A 21,099-nucleotide genomic window follows, 5' to 3' on the forward strand; every position below is an offset into this window, starting at 1 on the left:
TAACTGGTCAAACGTGGTCATTTTATCGAGTCTGTTGACGAGCCATTGTTGTTTTATAACTATTAATATTATGCAAGCATGGAAGCGTATACACAAAATATGGTTTAGTGATATAGGGAAGCCAGCTGTGAATTAGCTCAGTGCCATTTTGTACATAATTGTGATAATATTCCAGGCAATTTACTTTTTCAAATGAGCACACAGGAGACTGTTCTTCTGTAGTACCCTAGAAGTTGTTTTGTGACCGGGGCTTGAATATGGATATGAAATGTATAGTAATGCCAGTTTTAGCAATTCTGCTAGCAGAGGCATTGGTGAAATATGCATATATGACAAGCAATGCTATTGGGATTAAAATGAAGTCTTTTTCATTTTTACTTAGCTCACATCTTCTTGGGTGATAATAGTGCACATCTAATCTCCATGTCTGTGTTAGCCCTCAGAGTGATCATCTTCATGAAATGATTGAATTGATTTGTTGTCTTACACCCCTTCCCAGTCGGATTCACTTAGTTGAAACACAATCACAGTCAGTATAACATGATTACACAGAGGTTCTCCACAACTTTACAGCTTGTCAGACAATGATTTAATATCACATCTCCCTCACTGGATATTTGCTCATAACTCAAGCTATATTAGCTATTGATATTGTAGTAAATGTTAAAAATCACTTTAATATTACTCCCTGTGTGCTTTAACAGAACCGTTATTTCCTTTAATCATCGAGGGAAGCATTTTTTTCCTCCAACAAAATGAAGTTTCTGTTTTCTTCGGGCATTCAAAATGCGTAAAGGCATGAAAAACACACAAGCTCAGCTATTAATCTGCCAGGGAGAGGTTGCTCAGCTCTGAGCTGTTATAACAGCCAGGGAGAGGTGTTCTGGTCTACCTGTGGGTGGCAGTGTGACTCTGTGCCTTACTCAGCTCCTCAGCTCTCTCTTTGTGTATACAGGCTCTGCACCTGTTGATGCACTGCAGTTGCTGAACGATTCTACTTGTGAATAACATTAGGCTCCTGGTTCTCTCTGAAGCCTATTTTAAAGATGTGCGCCTAGGCGGGGATGGTGCAATTAATTCTCTTTCATTCAGCAGCAATTTCCAGTGCAGTCGCTGCTCTTTGTCTATGCAGTCCACAGGGAGCTTTATTACGCTTTGTGATGTTTTTTTGACTTTCCTGGTTTCCTGTTCTCTCAAGGGGGATGTGAGTCAGAGGTAGTCGATAACCATCGAACAATTCACCTCCTTCTTCCTTGTATGGTTTGACGATCAGTTAGTTGTGCATTTTAATTCAGTGCTACACATTTAGTTGTCGTAGGATAGATGATGTTTCTGTATCAAGCTGCTCAGACGGCAGCTTCAAAAGATGGCTTGACATGTGAAAAGGAAGGTCCCAGATACATATTTTTTTTCAGCTTTATTTTCAATGTTTTACCATTTCAACTAGGCTTGAGCTGCTTCCATTTAAGTCATTTAGCTTCCACTCTTACGCATAGTCCATGTGTTGATGCAGTATTTCTGGGCAGCTGTTATGACACAGTATCTCAATCCAAATTATACTCTCCCCATAGGATTAGAAAACCAAACCTTTTATAAACCTTTCTAGGATAATGAGATAGGCCTACAGCAAGATGTATTGCTTGCATACATACCTGTCCCTGTGTCTGTGATTGAAGTTATGTGAATTAGCTTTGTAGTATGCAGTACCTACCTATCCGCTCCTATACATCTGCATGCATTTCACCTCAAGTTGATCTCTTGTCCAATGGGAGAGCAAAGAAAAACCATTTCAGAAAGCTGTGTTTGGCAGAGGGCTAGATCTAGGTGATAGGAGGGGGAGAGAGCTGGAAAGGGGATACCTAGTCAGTTGCACAACTGAAATGTGTCTTCCACATTTAACCCAACCCCTCAATCAGAGAGGTGTGAAGCCTGCCTTACTCTACATCATTTTCACCCAGGGAGCAGTTGTTGTTCAGGGTTAGCTGCCTTGCTCAAGGGCAGAACAGAACATTTGTCCACCTTTGCTGGCTTAGGGATTTGAACCCGCAACCTTTTGGTTACTTTCCCAAAGCTCTTAGCTGCTAGGTTACCTGCTAGCCAGAGTGAGATACAGAGAGAGGGAGAGGGGAGCACTTGAACTAGTGAGAATCCCCAGTCCTTTCTCATTTGTTTCCATACTCACGCTACACTCCATCTCCTGTGATCTACTGTCAGACACTGTAGTGGGGAGATGCACTTGAGCACTTCCCATGCTGCCCCAGTCCAGCATACGTCACAGTACCCATGTCAGGTTGACCTTCAACGCTAGCTCAGTCCTCTGTGGACTACTGCAGTGGCACCGTAGATTCTCTATCAGTGTAGCTCTGGCTCTGGCATTGGTATTGGCCAGGCCCCAGTTTCCTCATCAGATACAAGGATGCGTTCTGTTATAAGATCAGCAAGCTGTGTCAATGGGAGTATACACATTGTCCTCCCCTTCACTGAACAGTAGAAAGGCTCACGGCCATTGTGAATAGTAGATGTACTTACGCTTCTGTTTATACCATCCAGACTGAACACGCAGCTAGCTACAGTAACTTAACAAAGCCAGAGTATTGCTATATAGCTAGTGCCTTTAAACTTAGATTACTAATAAAATGTTCATTCCACAAGTGCTGGCTAGACTAACAGTCTTTCCTTCAATTATGTAGCCGTTGTAGCACTCACTAGACCTTAAATATCATACCAGTTGGACTTCTTACCATATTCTTCATCTTAACAAGTTGTTCTGCCCAGTGCTATCGTCATGGAGCCTACATGCATTGTAACACAAACTGCCCTCAACTCATTGAGTTTCTCATCTCATCCCTTTTGAAGCAGTCTTCCTGCATTTCACATCTATTCTCCAAAAAATGCGTCATTATGATATCGAATGCCATGTGTTTTTATCTGACTTCGACACTTCAGTTCATTATAGTATTGTTTATTTGGCCTCTCAGTGCCAAGATGATGCATGCTCTTATTGTGTTATTTGAATGAAATGCACAGTGAAGCATGGCACGGAGGAAAAAAGCGCCAGCCGGCATCAATTTGAATATGAATAGCTAATACAGCTGCTTGTAGTGAACATTTACCCAGACCCAGAGAGTAAACAGACAAGAGAAGAATGGAAATGCAACACAGCTTTTTCTATAACACTAAGGTGGTGGCTAATACTTAAACTGATGCAAAGGTCACGTGCGAATAAATATTTGAAAAAGGTTTTCAAACTCCCTCAATACTTTGAATCCATTTAGCAGTCAAGCCTATCTGGAGGACATATGATGGATACTAAGTTTTGCCTTCTGTTAGGCCTTGTAAAATTATAACTGAAGAGAAGCAGAGAGGTAGTTAAGTGATGCCAACAGGAGAAAGTGCTTCACGTTTCAAGTTTATTTCATTCTGTTGTGTTTCATTGTAATGAGGCTGGAAATGAGGACACTTGGGTGTTTCTACTGCTATTAAACCAGGTAGAAAAATGTTGCTGTCTCTAGAGAGCTGTGATAAAAGCTTACCCTGCAGATACTGAATGCAATAGTATGTATTTCTCCAACCATGACATCTCACGCTGTGTGTTATGCAGTATTCTACATCTTCCAAGAAAGACAGCTCTCTATGTCAAAGTAATAACACTCATTGACCATAGGAACAAGATCCTTGACATTACCGCTGTGGGCTTGATAAATAGGCCAAGAATGCATTGTTAAGCATAGCTGCTCAATAAATATATACTATAGTACAACTACAGTGCATTTGGAAAGTATTCAGACCCCTTGACTTTTTCCACATTTTGTTACGTTACAGCATTATTCTGAAATGGATTAAATTGTCCCCCCCCCCCCCATCAATCTACACACAATACCCCATAATTACATTTTTGCAAATGTTTAAAATAAAAACCCAGAAATATCACATTTAAATAAGTATTCAGACCCTTTACCCAGAACTTTGTTGAAGCACCTTTGGCAGCGATTACAGCCTTGAGTCTTCTCGGGTATGACGCTACAAGCTTGGCACAACCATATTTGGGGAGTTTCTCCCATTCTTCTCTGCAGATTCTCTCAAGCTCTGTCAGGTTGGATGGGGAGCGTTGCTGAACAGCTAGTTTCAGGTCTCTCCAGAGATGTTTGATCGGGTTCAAGTCCGAGCTCTGGCTGGGCCATTCAAGGACATTCAGAGACTTGTCCCGAAGCCACTCCTGCGTTGTCTTGTCTTTGTGCTTAGGGTCGTTGTCCTGTTGGAAGGTGAACTTTCGCCCCAGTCTGAGGTCCTGAGCGCTCTGGATCAGGTTTTCATCAAGGATCTCTCTGTACTTTGTTCCGCTCATCTTTCCCTCGATCCTGACTAGTCTCCCAGTCCCTGCCTCTGAAAAACATCCCCACAGCATGATGCTGCCACCACCATGCTTCACCGTAGGAATGGTGCCAGATTTCAGGCCTGGCATTCAGCCCAAAGAGTTCAATCTTGGTTTCATCAGACCAGAGAATCTTGTTTCTCATGGTCTGAGAAAGTTTAGGTGCCTTTTGGCAAACTCCAAGCGGGCTGTCATGTGCCTTTTACTGAGGAGTGGCTTCCGTCTGGCCACTCTACCTTAAAGGCCTGATTGGTGGAGTGCTGCAGAGATGGTTATCCTTCTGGAAGGTTCTCCCATCTCCACAGAGGAACTCTGGAGCTCTGTCAGAGTGACCATTGTGTTCTTGGTCACCTCCCTGACCAAGGCCCTTCTCCCCCGATTGCTCATTTTGGACGGGCGACCAGATCTAGGAAGAGTTTGGTGGTTCCAAACTTCTTGCATTTAATAATGATGGAGGCCACTGTGTTCGTGGGTACCGTCAATGCTGCAGATCTGTGCCTCGACACATTGCTGTCTCGGAGGTCTACTGACAATTCCTTCGACCTCATGGCTTGGTTTTTGTCTCTGACATGCACTGTCAACTGTAGGACCTTATATAGACAGGTGTGTGCCTTTCCAAATCATGTCCAATCAATTTAATTTACCACAGGTGGACTCCAATCAAGTTGTAGAAACACCTCAAGGATGATCAATGGAAATTTCGAGTCTCATAGCAAAGGGTCTGAATACTTATGTAAACAAGGTATTTCAGTTGTTTGTTTTTTTATACATTTGCAAAAAATTCTACCAACCTGTTTTCGCTTTGTTATTATCTGGTATTGTGCGTAGAATGATGAAGGAAAAAAATAATTTATCCATTTTAGAAAAAGGCTGTAACCTAATAAAATGTGGAAAAAGGGAAGGGGTCTGAATACTTTCCGAATGCACTGTATTTAAATAAATCAAATCAAATCAAAATGTATTGGTCGCGTACACAGATTTGCAGACGTCATCGCATGTCCAGCGAAATGCTTGTGTTTCTAGCTCCAACAGTACACTAATATCAAGCAATACAATAACAATACACACATAAGAAATATCAGAATGAGCAATGTCAGAGTCCGGAGTATACACTGCACAAAACATTAAGAACACCTTCCTAATATTGAGTTGCACCCCATCCTTTCGCCCTCAGAACAGTCTCAATTTGTCAGGGCATGGACTCTACAAGGTGTCGAAAATTTTCCACATGGATGCTGGTCATGTTGACTCTAATACTTCCCACAGTTGTGTCAAGTTGGCTGGATGCCCTTTGGGTGGTGGACCATTCTTGATACACACGGGAAACTGTTGAGCGTGAAAAACCTAGCAGTGTTGCAGTTCTTGACACAAACCGGTGCGCCTGGCACTTACTACCATGCCCCGTTCAAAGGTAGTTCAATCTTTTGTCCTGCCCAGTCACCCTCTGAATGGCACACATACACAATCCATGTCTCAATTGTTTCAAGGCTTAAAAATCCTTCTTTAACTTGTCTCCTCTCCTTCATCTACACTGATCATAGTTTTTAATTTATTTAACAGGTGACATCCGTAAGGCATCATAGCTTTCACCTGGATTCACCTGGTCAGTTTATGTCATGGAAAGAGTTCTTGTGTGTGTGTGTGTGTGTGTGTGTGTGTGTGTGTGTGTGTGTGTGTGTGTGTGTGTGTGTGTGTGTGTGTGTGTGTGTGTGTGTGTTTGTGCATGTATATATATATATATATATATATATATATATATATATATATATATATATATATATATATATAAATATATAAATATATATATATATTTAATTAAAGTGTAAAGACATTATGGACAGTATATGAATAGAAAAGGTGTGTACAGCAGTAGTTATATAGGATTAGCCATGACTAGAATACAGTATATACATATAAAGCAGGTAATACAGAATGTAAACATTATTAAAGTGAGCCCCCACAAAAAGGCCCTTTATAATAAAGCCATAATAACATTTGCGATGTGGCATAGGCTACAGTTGAGCAGAAGCGTTTTTAGCATTTCCACACATGGGGAACATTGTCATGATAGAAAGCATTAGCTGAATCTTTTTTATTACAACATAGTGACCGGAATGAGTGGCTACACTGACGCTGACAAACTGAGTTCAATCTGGTCTTGAATTTAAACAAACAACAGCCCAGGCCAATGAGGTGACATACAGATTGTAGAATATTTGGAGGTAATATATATATTATAGGCTACAGTAGGCTAATAAATACAAGTTCCAGTGGCACACTGATTCACCCAACAATGAAGATGAAGCCATACTGCAGGATACTACTCACGGTGATGGCCGATGGGCTCCTCTTGGCAATAGCCTATTTCACCATGAGCTACTTTGAAAAACAGTGCTGCTGTTCACCAAAAATATCTCTATTTAAACATTTGCAAAAGGCAAACAGACAGCCGCAATCAACCATAGAAAAATAATGTATAGATGACAGTTCCCATTGAAGTTAGGACTGGCAGCTATTGCTAGCATACCCATGAGTTTATCACTCAAACTGTCAGAGTGAGAGGTTCTAAAATCCTTCTATGGATTATATGTCTATGGGCGCAATGCTACAAGCTGTATATTTGGCGCGCATGCTGCCCAAATTGCGGCCTTCCTGACTATAGGCAACCAGTAACTGACAAAATAAATAATAATAAAAAGAATAATAAAAATACACTATATATACAAAAGTATGTGGACACCCCTTCAAATTAGTTGATTTGGCTATTCTTGTTGCTGACAGGTGTATAAAATCTTTCCTGAAACAGGAAAGGGCCTTCCCCAAACTGTTGCCATAAAGTTCGAAGCACAGAATCGTCCATAATGTCATTGTATGCTGTAGCATTAAGATGTCCCTTCACTGGAACCAAGGGGCCTAGCCTGAACCATGAAAACAGCCCCAGACCATTATTCCTCCTCCACCAAACGTTACAGTTGGCACTATGCATTCAGGCAGGTAGTGTTCTCCTGACATCCGCTAAACCCAAATTAGTCTGTCAGATGGTCAGATGGTCAAGCATGGTTCATCATTCCAGAGAACGCGTTTTCACTGCTCCAGAGTCCAATTCCGGCGAGCTTTACACCATTCCAGCCGACATTTCGCATTGCGCATGGGGATCTTAGGATTGTGTGCGGCTGCTTGGCCATGGAAACCCATTTCGGGAAGGTCCCGACTAACTGTTCTTGTGCTAATGTTGCTTCCAGAGGCAGTTTGGAACCTCGGTAGTGAGTGTTGCAACCGAGGAACTCTGCCTAGAAGTCGCCTCTTCACCGTTGACTTGGAGACTGGCACTATTTAATGAAGCTGCCAGTTGAGGACTTGTGAGGCGTCTGTTTCTCAAACTAGACACTCTAATGTACTTGTCCTCTTGCTCAGTTGTGCACCGGGGCCTCCCACTCCTTTTTCTATTCTGGTTAGAGAGTCAGTTTGCGCTGTTCTGTGAAGGGAGTAGTGCACAGCGTTGTACGAGATCTTCAGTTTCTTGTCAATTTCTCGCATGGAATAGCCTTCATTTCTCAGAACAAGAATGGACTGACGAGTTTCAGAAGAAAGTTATTTGTTTCTGGCCATTTTGAGCCTGTAATCAAACCCACAAATGCTGATGCTCCAGATACTCAACTAGTCTAAAGAAGGCCAGTTTTATTGCTTCTTTAATCAGGATAACAGTTTTCAGCTGTGCTAACATAATTGCAAAAGGGTTTTCTAATGATCAATTAGCCTTTAAAATGATAAACTTGGATTAGCTAACACAAAGTGACATTGGAAGACAGGAGTGATGGTTGCTGATCATGGGCCTCTGTACGCCTATGTAGATATTCCATAAAAAATCAGCCGTTTCCAGCTACAATAGTAATTTACAACATTAACAATGTCTACACTGTATTTCTGATCAATTTGATGTTATTTTAATGGGGGAAAAGTGTCCCCAAACTTTTAATGGTAGTGTATACTTAATTCTTTTCAAATGTGCTTTCTCTTGGGCACCCCACTGGCCTGGGCCCAGGGGCTTAAGCTCCCACATTCATCCGGCCCTGGGTAAAGTACCTAGTGGTGATGACTATTTCAATGTCCACAAAGCAGTAGTTATATAGCAGGGCAGAGACATAACCCTTGGCCACAGCAGTGATCTCTAAGGAAAGGTAGGTCGAGCCACAGCCTGTTCAACCCGCTACCATCCAGAAGGCGAGGTCAGTACAGGTGCATCAACGCTGGGACCGAGAGACTAAAAAACTGCTTCTATCTCCAGGCCATCAGACTGTTAAACCATTTTCATATCTTTCTTTCAGAGGCCAATGTCAGGGCCGCTGTGGCCAAGGGTTACGTGTCTGCCCTGTTGAAGCTGTATGAGGACTGGCACAACAAGGACCCGGACCATGAGACCATCCCCATCCGCCTGGCCCTGCTCCATTGCCTGCACCAGACCACCCACTGCAGCGCTGGCCGGGTCGCTCTGGTGGCACAGGGGGGCATCAGCCTCCTCTACCACACCACACAGGTATACCCACACATAGCTTTACGTGCTACCAGTCACTGTTATAAGCAATAACTAATATCCCTTACTTTAATTGCTTTTTTTAACTCCTTTGTAATTTCTCAGATCTAATTGCTTTAATGATAATGGTTTTTTATAATTGGAGTTGGTATTGCCTGGCAATTCTGATTGCCCTCGCCAAGTTATTTGCGTATAATACAGAGCTTGATTGTAATGCTGGATAATGCATGCTAATGTGGGTAAAAAAACCTAAATACATGTAGGAGGTGGCTGTGTTTCTGTTTGTGTTGCTGTTTTGAAGACCTGCCTGGCCAGTAACGGTCTGGAATATCTGGTGGAGTATGCTGTCCAGCTGATGAGGAAGTGCTATCCTAAATGTCCCCTGCCTCTGACCTCGGATCAGAGTGTTTATACCTTCCCCCTGCCTGGGAGGCCTGCTGACACTGCTCCAGGACCCCAAGGTATTGTTTGCCTATCTCTATTTTCATCAGCCTCTCTCCCTCGTACACTTTCTCCCTTTCCCTCTCTCTCTCTCTCTCCCCCTCTCCCTCCCTTTCTCTCTCCCTCTCTCTCTCTCTCTCTCTCCCTCTCTCTCTCTCGACGTCTCTGTCGTTCTCTCTTTCTCTCTTCGCTTCTGTTTCTCTCTCTGTCTCACACTCTCTCGGATACTATACTGGGAGGCGTGTGATGTTTAAAATGTTGATGTAACTGCGAGAATATGATGAGCGACATTATCCCACTGTGAACACACTGGCAGTGGTCGGCAGTGATAAAGTCTTCCTGCCATGTTTGTCATTCAGCGAGCATAGGCTTGGTTACCCTGGCAACCCTGGGTCTCTGAGGCAGACTCTTTAGATGCCCACCTCATTTCTCTTAGTGATGAGGCACACTTCATCTGATCTGCCTATAAGCAGGCGGCAGTGAAACTCTGTGAGAACAGGATGGAGCACAGGATGATCCATCCACAGGAAAGAATAGGTATGCGCCATGCATTAATGTATGATTGTACGTGTTGCTGAACTACAAACTGGCACGTGCTCTTACAACGTGAGAAAAAACGGAAAAACCATTGAAGATCTATATATACAGGGACCAACAGGGACATATTTGACAGCTTTCGATACGGGATACTGTCTGCAGCGCCGCACATCAACATGATCAGCCTGCAACGTTGAAATGTAGTGTTTCTCTGGTGACATCAACGGTGACACACCTCTAAAATCTGCTAGAGGGCAATGGTTCCTTTAAGACCCCTGCAGCTACCGATGCCACACGGCCCTCTCAGTAATGACCCTCCAAATTGAAATACCTTGATATGGCCGCCGTTGCTACGAGGCAGATTTCATTTTGCCATGTTCCTAGCTCATTCTGGTGCATTCTTTTCATTTGTCTGCTGAGATAGCCCTGACTTCACCTCTCTCATCTGCCAGTCGAGTTAGCAGACTAGAACATCAGGCTGACAGGTCTACAGAAACAAAAGAAGATCAAGTTTTGCGTTTTAAGTTCAGGCACATTGCTGTAAAATCCACATGAGACAGACGTGTTAGGACTTTGTAGGGTATAAAAGATACAGGAACATATCGAAGCTGTCATGTTTTTTTGTTTTGATCCCTGCCACACGTCTGTACTGTGCATTTCACATTTTGCATATTAGTCATGCACACATACATCACATGTCAGACAGGAACAGATTTCTCACGGACCAGTTTGTTTTGATCCTACACAAATAGTGCAAAAGCCTTTGACATTTACGTCTTCGTGTCTTTTCTTTTCCCAAGATGTCAGCTTCGAAGATGATAGTGACGACGACATTGAAAATGAAGAGGCTGACTGCGGCAAGGAATATGTGAGTGATTTGTGATCCTCGCTCGGAGGCAACACACACATGCACACGGCAGTCATGCGCACACATACACACATGCAAACACTCACTCACTCAAGCACTCGCACCCAGTCACACTCGCACAGGCACAGACGCAATCTGACACATGCAATTTTCCTCTGTAATTTCTCCTAAATGAGTAAATGGGAGTGTATTTGGCTGATCCGTTACTTGTGAAAAGGAAGACGGTCTGTGCGTGCTGTGAGCTTGACGTGAAGTGCTTCCTGCCTTCACGTTACTTCAATAACAGGACCTCTGATGGAGGCAGAAATCAATGCCACCTCGCTGCTTTCGTTCAAACCCCCAGTGTCCGATCTGGAGCGTGAAGTCGGCTAACTAGTGGATCTAAAATGTGTTAGATCCCCAAGGTGAATTATTTGAAAGTTCGCTTTGAAATAAATAGTGATCCATTCTGACTAATACATTTGTCATCACACAGGACCACGTGCTGACACAGACCAATCACGGGCCGGCAGGCTACAAGGAGGCTCGCGCCATTATGCCCACTCTTTGCACGTGTCTCTCAGGCAGGATGAAAATGACTACATCGACCATGATCCTTTGGTAGTTATGGCCATTTTCACCAGGATTCTTGGCAATTTTTGGTGCCATTCAGCCCCATTCAGCAATATGGCGTGCTTCAAATTCAAATACTTCCGGCTTCATGCGCCATTGGGAGTTGTCCATAGGAATACGTGGATACCGTCAGCGCTGCCACTATCTACAGATTTTAACGTCTATGGTTCGAACACACTGAAGCCCCCATTATCCTCCTCCCTCCTAACATATCCATTTCATTGTATAGACCTAATCTGATGTGGCCAGAGGCTAGGCGCGGCTGTGGCTGTTTGTGAATAGCAACATTTGGTACGCTGCAAAATCGACTTGTTGTGGGTAGAGGGAGAGGAGGAAGGCAAAGCCAGGGTATCAGATCCATGCTGACAAACACCAGCAGCCACATCTATTATCTGACACATTTGTGTATGTAAAGCAGCAGGAGTGTTGTGTTCTACTGAGTTACTGCTGTTTTTAAGTCTGAGCGCTGTGTGCTGGTTAGTGGTTAGCATCCAGGCCCTGCTGCTGGACACTGTCAGAGATGGGGCTCTTTAGCAGATAGATACTGTCCTTAAATGACCTCACCCACGTAATCGGATATAGCCCAACTCTCTATCAAGTGAATGGGTTTATCATGCTGCTAGTGGACTGTTCAGTGCAGGACAGTATGTGTCTGAGGAGTTGTTGTTGTCTGTTGATGAGCCTGACGCCAGCCGTTTGTTTACCTGCCTCCTCCCTCTGGAGTCCCAGAGTCAAAGGTTTAGTGTATTCCTGATTAATGGATGTACGCACCAGGTGTGTCGGGGTTTAGAGTGCAGACAAATAGAACAGAGGTCATGTTGTCTGGATGTGTGCAGTGCTGATGTGGCGGTAGAGCTGGGAGGATAACCCGAAAATGATAGAAATCGGTCACTTACCGTGAAGATTTAGCTAATTTTGCTCATGTTGTGAATTACGATAAATAACCTACTGAAGACTTGTGAAGTTTGAAATTAAATACATTTGCATTTATGGGGGATTGTTAATGGGACAATCGATAGCTACAACATTCAAAGTAGCAGTCGTAGTTTTAAGGGTAATATATATAAAAAAAACTGTTGTGCACATTAAAGAGGCAATCAGCTGTTGAAGCAATAACATAGTGTACTCCCCACCACTGTTTTGGTAGAAAGTGGTGGGGTTGGGACTGGAGAAATGTAACCAATCTCAAATTCAAAGACAGAGCTATGGATGCAAGGACTGACCGTCGATAGTTGTAACCATGTTGAGGCTATACAGTGGGGTACGTCAGTTCAACTACGCTCATGAGGCATGTATAAGTTATATTCTTCAAGAATCAATTGGTACATATCATTAATTTATAAGTAAGAAAAAGTATGCAGCAACTGCTGATTTCCCCTTTAATGTTATAAACATGTTTCATTAAATTTGTCGTGATATGGATTTCTGTCCATATCACCCAGCTCTATGTTGTGTTACAGCTCTGTGTGTGTGTGTGTGTTCGTGCGTGTGTGCGTGTGTATGCATGTGTGTGTATCGCCCCGGCAGGATGATGACCTGGAGTCAGACGTGAACAAGCTGCGGTCCCGGCCAGAACCTGACAGGCCCCTGGAGCAGCTGGGTCAGTACGTCAGACTGTGTCCTGAACTCCACCACGACTTCCAGGTAAACATTGTTCTCCTGTGCCCTATCCCTCCATCTCTCCCATAGGAGTCCAGTTACAGTATCAGACATTGATGGTCTGCTCTAAATAATATGTTATCAATACCATATCATAGCAAATGCCTGACTGACTCTCAGCAGTTAATATCCATAGCTACTAATTTATTGGTACATTGTGGAATGTGTTTAATCAATTGTTGATTCTAGCAAGGCTCCAAGAGCCCAGCCTGAGGTGGATAGATGTGTGGATACTAGATGAGTGTCCCATGTAGCTCAGTTGGTAGACCATGGCGCTTGCATTGCCAGGGTAGTAGGTTCGATTCCTACGGGGGAGAAGTATAAAAATGTGTGGAATCACTACTCTAAGTCACGCTGGATAAGAGCATCTGCTAAAATGACTGTGCATTATGTCTATCCTAAAAGTCAATCTAAGTGCTGACCCCACTTCTCAGGTAAACGTTTTCTACTCAGCAAGACCCAGAGAGCCTGGGAAGTGGTCTGACTGTGAGAGGCTGATAGCTGGTAGCAGGGTATGACAGCCACTATTATCCTCTGATAAGCAAACAGTTCTCAGGGCAACACTCAAAATCATTAACCTCTATGGAACTTCTGGGTAACAGTGTTTCGGGAGCAGAAGGATTCTAGTGAACCACAACGGGATTTCATAATTTGCGTCAAATTTCCATAGATTTCCTTTCTTTACAATTTTCTGTAGGATTATCAGGGTAATACTAATAGGGTATCTAATTTCACAAGTGAGCTGTTGGCATTTAAATTGCCCCTATAACTTGACTGACATGTGTCAAACAGTGTGATACCCCATGACATTGTGGTAGACTTTAGACTGTTGTTGAGTTAAGGCAAATTGAAACGCCAACAAGCCTGTGAGAATGTATCTCCTCCCGCTGCATGTCTTCTCTCCTCCTGGCACAACTCTCTTCATTTCAATGATATCACAAGATTAACTGCCTCTGCTGAAAAATACTTCTTCCCCAATTAATTTGCGGCTGTCTCTCTCTACTGATGTAGTAATTCAGCATGCCATGAAACAACAAGACAATTAGGTTAGTTACATTCCCAGAATGCCCTTCTTCGGAGAGGGGGCAGAGATTACACAGGAAGGTCGAATGCATTTCACATTCATTGTTCACACGAACTAGCGGTGCATTTTATTTTGGCTACTACAGTGTGTGTTCACGTTTGATTATAGTTTTAATTCTATGTAGAAATAGGACTCTGAACACACAGCACTGGAAGTTCATTTTCTCTGAGCATTGGTTGTGTTTCAAAAAGAGAAAACTATTGCAATGCTTAGACAGGCGACGTACAGTAGGCATAACCTATCCATTATTGAAGTTATACCTGACTGATTACATGTAATGAGGTTGTCATATCTGCTGATCTCCATGATCAAACAAAACATAATAATAGGCGTACAGTACCTTGATACAGCGTGTGACTACAAGGTAAAATAACCATGGTTCATTTATAAATCCTCAATCTGTTTCTTTATATTTTTAATCTTGTCCAAGTCCAAGAGATATGCTTTCCCTGCCCTGGGGACTGTAGTATAGGCGTATGGGAGTGGAAGGCAGACGGGAGTTTTCTCCCCCTTACGGTCAGATGCCTGAGGAGACTGCGGCTTACTTTGATCAGAGCTGCTTGTATAACACCTCTCAATGAGACCCTGGTTGTCCATTCTCCACTTTTATCCCAGGATCTTCAAGACGTTCACTGCAGCACAACTCCCAGGTGTTCCTCTAATTATGGCTTTGATTATTATGAGTCGTTAGAATGTGAGCGTCGATTTCCGTCCTGCACCTGCATCATATCTACGGTTTAATCAAGAGAGATTCTAATGATGATGTTCTGGAAATCGCAAACAGCACAATCATGTTTTCAACAGTCCTTTTTAATTTGCTGGATTCAGTAATCAAATTGACACTAGAGATTCGATCTATAGTGTTTGTTTATGGGGCCTTTTTCATTAAAAATGAAAAGGATAAGTCACATTATTCCTGTGCAGCGAGAAAGCGAGCTGTTTAAATTTATATGCTATTTCGTTTAGTTTTGTTTCACATGGTACACATTGCTTTGTTGAGTGCATGAAGCCAAACATGCATTATTAAAGCCCAAGAAGAATGATGCCTTCAACTTTTCCCCCTGAAACCTGCTACCCTGCTTTGACTGCATAGTGCCTAGAGTGATTTTTCAAAACATTTTAGCAGATGCTCTTATCCAGAGCGACTTACAGAAGCAATTAGGGTTACGTGCCTTGCTCAAGGGCACATCGGCAGATTTTTCACCTAGTCGACACGGTGTTTCAAACCAGCAACCTTTCGGTTACTGGCCCAACACTCTTAACCACTTTCTTTTTCTCTCCATCTTTCTTGCTCTGCTTCAATGATACCTACAGTATGCATTTCTGCATTATACTGTACATATCCATTGGTATTCAGCTCTGATTTTAATGCTAATATGATGTGAAAGGAAGTGAATCAGCAAGTGCGCAGTGGAAACACTGAAAAAACTCCCAAACTCATAAGTTTAGCATAACTGCTGAGGGCTAGAGGTTATGAGATACAAAGAACACACAGTCAAAAATCTGGGTTTCCAGACATTCCCACATGCTTTACTTAACCTTTTACATGCTAATCAATGCCTGTGCCCGTGAACACTAGCCGTTGACACACATCGACTTTCTTATAGCTTCACAAGCTTCAAGGAATTAGTCTCCTGACTCCTCTCTGTGGAATCATAGAACAATTATGCATAGGTTTTAAATTGATATTCAAGTTGCGAAATTGCAAGGATGGGGCCAATGATGCTTCATATTTTCTGCTTGTCAGCTGCTGTAATTGCTAGACCTCATCTGCTTTCAATATCAAAGGACTGAACACCGTTTTGATGTCACTGGGAATGGGACGTTAAATATATATTCTTGGGGGCACCATCAGAGGTGTTCTTTATGTTTTATTGACCTTAAGATGTATTTCTGTTTTTACTAATGAATGCATTTTAATGTTCCTTTTTTATTCGATAAGATCCCTTGAGTTTATTATTTGCATTGAGTTGTTACGACGACAGTATATTTAGCTAATCATGGCTGGTGTGCACTTTAAATGTAACCAGAGGCGAAGAGGGTAGCACATACCACCTGTAACCCCATTTAGGTTTACAGAGTACCATGTCTTTCAGGACTTGGACTCGGACTCTGAGGTAGATTCAAGCTCCGATGAGGAGGGTTTACTCAATGAGGACTTCAGGACTGATGGAAGATCCAGAGTAAATCTCAGAGATTCTCCATCCCATTCTCCCCTGGAGCACCCAGTCTCAACAGTAGAGGGAGACCAGGATGGCAAAGGAGAACCTCCAGAGAACCATCTGCAGGCCTGTGACTTCCACAGCCACTTCCTGTCTAGCTCCAGTGTGAAGCAGAACAGCCACCCTAGCATGGTAGACAGGCTGCTGGAGAAACACGGGGCCTGCATCCCCCACCATGACCCACGCATGTACACCGCAGCAGCAGCCCTCACCAAGTCCATCCCTGAGTATTCCATCTTAGCCTTCCCTGACTTCTGGGGACATCTCCCTCCACAGAGTAAAGAGCCAATGGCTGGAAGGAAACCCAATGTGCAAAGGTAGGTAGATGTCCCCATATGTCAACCAGTGGTTTTATATTTATGTAAGTTGAAGGAAAAATGCCATTGAGGACAGAAGAAATAGCACTGCTGTGGCTCCCCCTAACTAAATTGCAGTGATTGATGAGTGTGGGAATGATCGAGCCATGTTGATGTATTCATCACGGCATGATGGGAGGTCTTGTCTCAGTGTGGTACTAACCCATTAGACCCATCCCATCACTTCATTTGCATAAATCCCATTTAAAGAAGGAGTTTATGGAGCGTGTTCGAAGCATGTCAGGAAGCAAGATGTCAAATATAAGCTTGGTCCTCCTACTTTCCCCACTGTCTTGATTCCTTTCTCTCTCTGTATTGTCGGCTGTTGCTCCTCTCTGTCACAGATGGCACAGCACAGATAGCATTCATCCTGTCAATTGTCTCGGATTGATTTCATTTTTGGTGTATGCCACCTTTGGAAAGTGGTTGATGGAAGCAGGTTTCTGGAAGTGATTGCCAGAAGAATTTTTGAGAAGAAACAGACATGCCGGCATGATTAAGAATCATGGCGAAATTTTCCCTGTCTTCTTGGATGGTCACCTCACTGTAGTGATTTAACAGTCTAACACCCTTCATTGAGACGAACACAGTGTTCAGCACTCTGGGAATGTTTGAGCGGGTTTGTTACTGGTGATGGGGGGAAAAATCGATACAGTTACATATCGGGATATTCTTTTTGACTATATTATCGTATTGTTTTGACAATATCGCAATATTCTTTTTGCGATAGTTGGCTGTACCTCCACCAAAACTCCAGTATTTTTCCTTCATAGCTTGTCTTCATCTTCTTTTTAAATAGGGAGCCAATTTGTTTTCAGCCCTTTTATTTCCCTGACTGATCAAAACAAATTTTCTCATGCTCTTTCTTGTCTCTGCAGCAGACATATGATGGGGCAATATGTTAGGAACATCGAAACGCAATAAAAATATTGAATTGCAATACAAATAGAATCGTGAAATTCGCAATACATATCGTATTGGCACCTAAGTATTGTCATAACATCGTATCGTGAGGTCCCTGGCAATTCCAAGCCCTCTTACTTTACTGTACACTTTTCCTGGTTGAATATTTTAGATCATACTCTATTTCTACACCCTACTACAGAGTAGTCAATATAGTTAGTCATTTAGAGGGGCCATACACAACAGTGGGAGATGTTTCTGGGCTTGAAACAAATCGTTTGCTGCTGCTTTCTGCAGAGTGAGTAATATAGGCTTACAGCATTGCAATGTTACGTTGATTGTAACTGGCAAATAATTCTGTAGCGTCTAAGTCAGGTTCAAGTGCTCTTTTTCAGTGTGAAATACCGGAAATATTGTAAACAATAGCATGTCATTGAAGCGGCATATTATATGCAGATTTCTTTTGACCTGTAGTGTTTCACACTTGAGCTGAGAACACAGTAGAAGACTTCTCAAACCTGTCAAAGGCATTATTCATGTCATTTCCTACACTAGAATATGCACAGAAAGATAGGACTTAGCTAGTCTTGAAATGTTTTCCACATCTGATTTTAGCATTATTTACAAGCAATGTGTAGTGTATTTGTATTCTATTATGTATGTGTAGTGTATTTGTATTCTATTATGTATGTGTAGTGTATTTGTATTCTATTAAGTTTGTTTATCCTTTTAATGAAAATGCTTTGGTCATTTGTTTCTGAAGCTTTGGGATTATTTGTGAGTCTCAACAAATGCTTAAGTGTCATTGACATGTGTAATCCATAATGGATAGATACCCACCTTTCGCTTATCGTTATCTCAAGCAGCCAAGCTGTATAATTTGTCAGTGCACAGGATCTTTGTCAGTCCCTTTCGTTCTACTGCTCCCTACTGAAGTCAGTCAACCCAAATGCATCCCAAAGTGCCAACCTTTTATTAAACACTTATTCAGTAATCTAATTAGGCTATGTGGCGGCTGCCCGGACCAAAACTTGTTTTCTTGGAGAACTTTTCAAGGTGCAAATGGCAGATTGTGTGGAAAGGAAGTTTATTTCAGTCATTTCACAGTTCATTGTGCTCACCCTGGGAAGAGATAAGTCTATGTTAGCTCTATTTAGTGTCTTCTCTGCAAAAGCCATTTTTCGGGACTTAAAGTGATTGACAGTCTGTGACATTTAGGTTGCACAGATGCAATTTTGTCAGGCGCTTTACTTTTTGGGAGTCTGTGTTCACATTAAATAGTTCTAAATACTTTTAAATTCAGCTTTCACTAGAAGTGTATGTAAATTGAGATTTCCCTAATGTAAAACACATCTAAAGTTTATATTTTTAGGAAAAAACAAGTCGACTCATTTCATTTGAAGGGCATCCCGTCCGCTGGGCCCCGCTTTCTTGAGAAAGTGTTTTCAGCCTCTCTCTAACTCTTTCTAACTCAGTGGGATGGTTACTGGCTGTTCTGTCCCCTCAGGACCCGGTGGGATAGAGCCAGGGCAGTGGTCCTCACAGGCATGGCCTGATCAAACAATCACACCCTCAGGCTTCATTCGGCCTGTGTCCCCCTAGCCTCCTGGTTATCTCCCAGCCTTTCTGATTGTCCTCTGGTGTATTTGTTTAGAGTGCTCTGAGTCAGAGCGCCCTGGACGGGGATGAAGGAGGGCTCTGTGGCTGCACTGGAGACTTTTCTCCTGCCTCGTCCTGTAATCCTATATTCAGAAAGAGGAGGAAAGGGATGGCGGTCTGATGCAGTGCTCCTCTGTGCCCCTCGCCTCTCCTCTTAATTTGGGGAGTGATAAGGGACCTTGGGGAGGTGGTGATGGGATAGTGAGAGGAGAGGAGAGAGTGAAGTGCACCACAGAGTCTCTCTCTAGCTACAGTGCTGAGAGAAAGGAAGTCCTGTATAGGGTACGCCTGTTGCTGTGCTGACTCACCACTGAAACTAGGTCTGCATGGGGTTGGAGGCATTTCAGATTTAGTTTGGGGAAATATAGAAATGTCCAGTCGAATTGCCACATGCACTGAGTGTACAAAACATGACGTAGATTGACAAGGTGAATCCAGGTGAAAGCTATGGGATCCATTGTTGATGTCACCTGTTAAATCACTTCAATCAGTGTAGATGAAGGAGAGGATAAATAATGTTTTTTTTGGTGAGACATGGATTGTGTATGTGTGCCATTCAGAGGAGGAATGGGCAAGACAAAATATTGAAGTGCCTTTGAACGGGGAATGGTAGTAGGTGCCAGGCGCACTGCAACGCTGCTGGGTTTTTCACGCTCAACACTTTCCCGTGTGTATCAAGAATGGTCCACCACCCAAAGGACATCCAGCCGACTTGACACAACTGTAGGAAGCATCGTAGTTAACATGGCCCAGCATCCCTGTGGAACGCTTTCGACACCTTGTAGAGTCCATGCCCCAACAAATTGAGGCTATTCTGAGGGCAAAAGGGGGTGAAACTAATGTTCCTAATGTTTTGTACACAGTGTACAGTATATTTACACATTTACAGTATATGCCCGCTTTAGGCTGACTTCCAGGGTTTATGAACTCTAATGTAATTGTTTAACTCAATGAGACTATCATAACATGCTTTAGATGTCAAAAATGCTGTACTATTTGTACTATTCATTTTGGTAATAAATCAATATTTAGGCCAGTATCAGCAAATCTAAGAGAGTAGTTGACGCAAAATACTTTTCATGTCTTTAGGAACGTAATTACAGAACCGTAATTAATACGATTCTGTATTATCCTTGGTGAACATGTACTGTACTCTGTCTCTGACAGGAAGAAGGTGTTTGAGGACATCCAGCGTCTCCTCAACCCTGAGGACGTTATTGATGAAGTTGTGTTTGACCTGGAGGACCGCAGGTGAGTGTTAACAAATCAGCCACTCTCTCTAGGACTGAAGCCACTCCTCTCCACAGGCAGTTATCATATGTTCCTATCCTCTATGGACTGTTCATGGATGTCCGCCATAGTTGGTTGAGACGGGGACATTTCTGCTGAAATATCTTGCTTGTTATATAGAAAAATGTTGAAACAGCAGAGCACTTGAGTGCGTAGGTGGATGTCTAATGGAAAGAGGACATTGAGTAGAGATATTCCTGGGCTCTGCTGCTGCGGACTCACCTGTTTTGATTTGTCAGTTGACTGCAGAACTGCTTTTTAAGTGCCGTGGTAATGGAGGATGTCAGAGGTATAGCATGGATACTGTAAGAGCAGCTACACCATCCTGGTTGGTGTTGTGTTCTTACGGCATGCTTGATAATCAGAGCATCGCCAGGCACTCTCAGCTAGATTATGTGCATAATGAGAAGCCTCAGGTGCCATTTTCTGTTACTGGTCAGACTGATAATGGATGGGTCCGGTCACTGAAGTACAAAAGCTAATTCAAAATGACCATTACCCTCCTAGTCATTTTTGATGTAGTCAGGTACTCTGTATTAATGTACCCCCCCCCCCCCCCCCCCCT

The 21,099-nt window shown here is 42.9% G+C and overlaps 1 protein-coding gene across 1 annotated transcript in view; it reads left to right on the top strand.

Moving 5' to 3' along the window:
- Positions 1-21,099, top strand: part of LOC120065819 (cytosolic carboxypeptidase 4) — a 131,845-nt gene that overhangs the window by 25,951 nt on the left and 84,795 nt on the right. Inside the window, exons 8-14 of the mRNA XM_039016870.1 lie at positions 8,698-8,906; positions 9,205-9,364; positions 10,682-10,749; positions 12,889-13,005; positions 16,201-16,643; positions 20,412-20,491; positions 20,830-20,839. Of these exons, the coding sequence (XP_038872798.1) occupies positions 8,698-8,906; positions 9,205-9,364; positions 10,682-10,749; positions 12,889-13,005; positions 16,201-16,643; positions 20,412-20,491; positions 20,830-20,839 (1,087 nt within the window). The remainder of the gene's footprint in view (positions 1-8,697; positions 8,907-9,204; positions 9,365-10,681; positions 10,750-12,888; positions 13,006-16,200; positions 16,644-20,411; positions 20,492-20,829; positions 20,840-21,099) is intronic.

Source organism: Salvelinus namaycush, chromosome 21 (genome assembly GCF_016432855.1).
Source record: "Salvelinus namaycush isolate Seneca chromosome 21, SaNama_1.0, whole genome shotgun sequence".
NCBI lineage: Eukaryota > Metazoa > Chordata > Actinopteri > Salmoniformes > Salmonidae > Salvelinus > Salvelinus namaycush.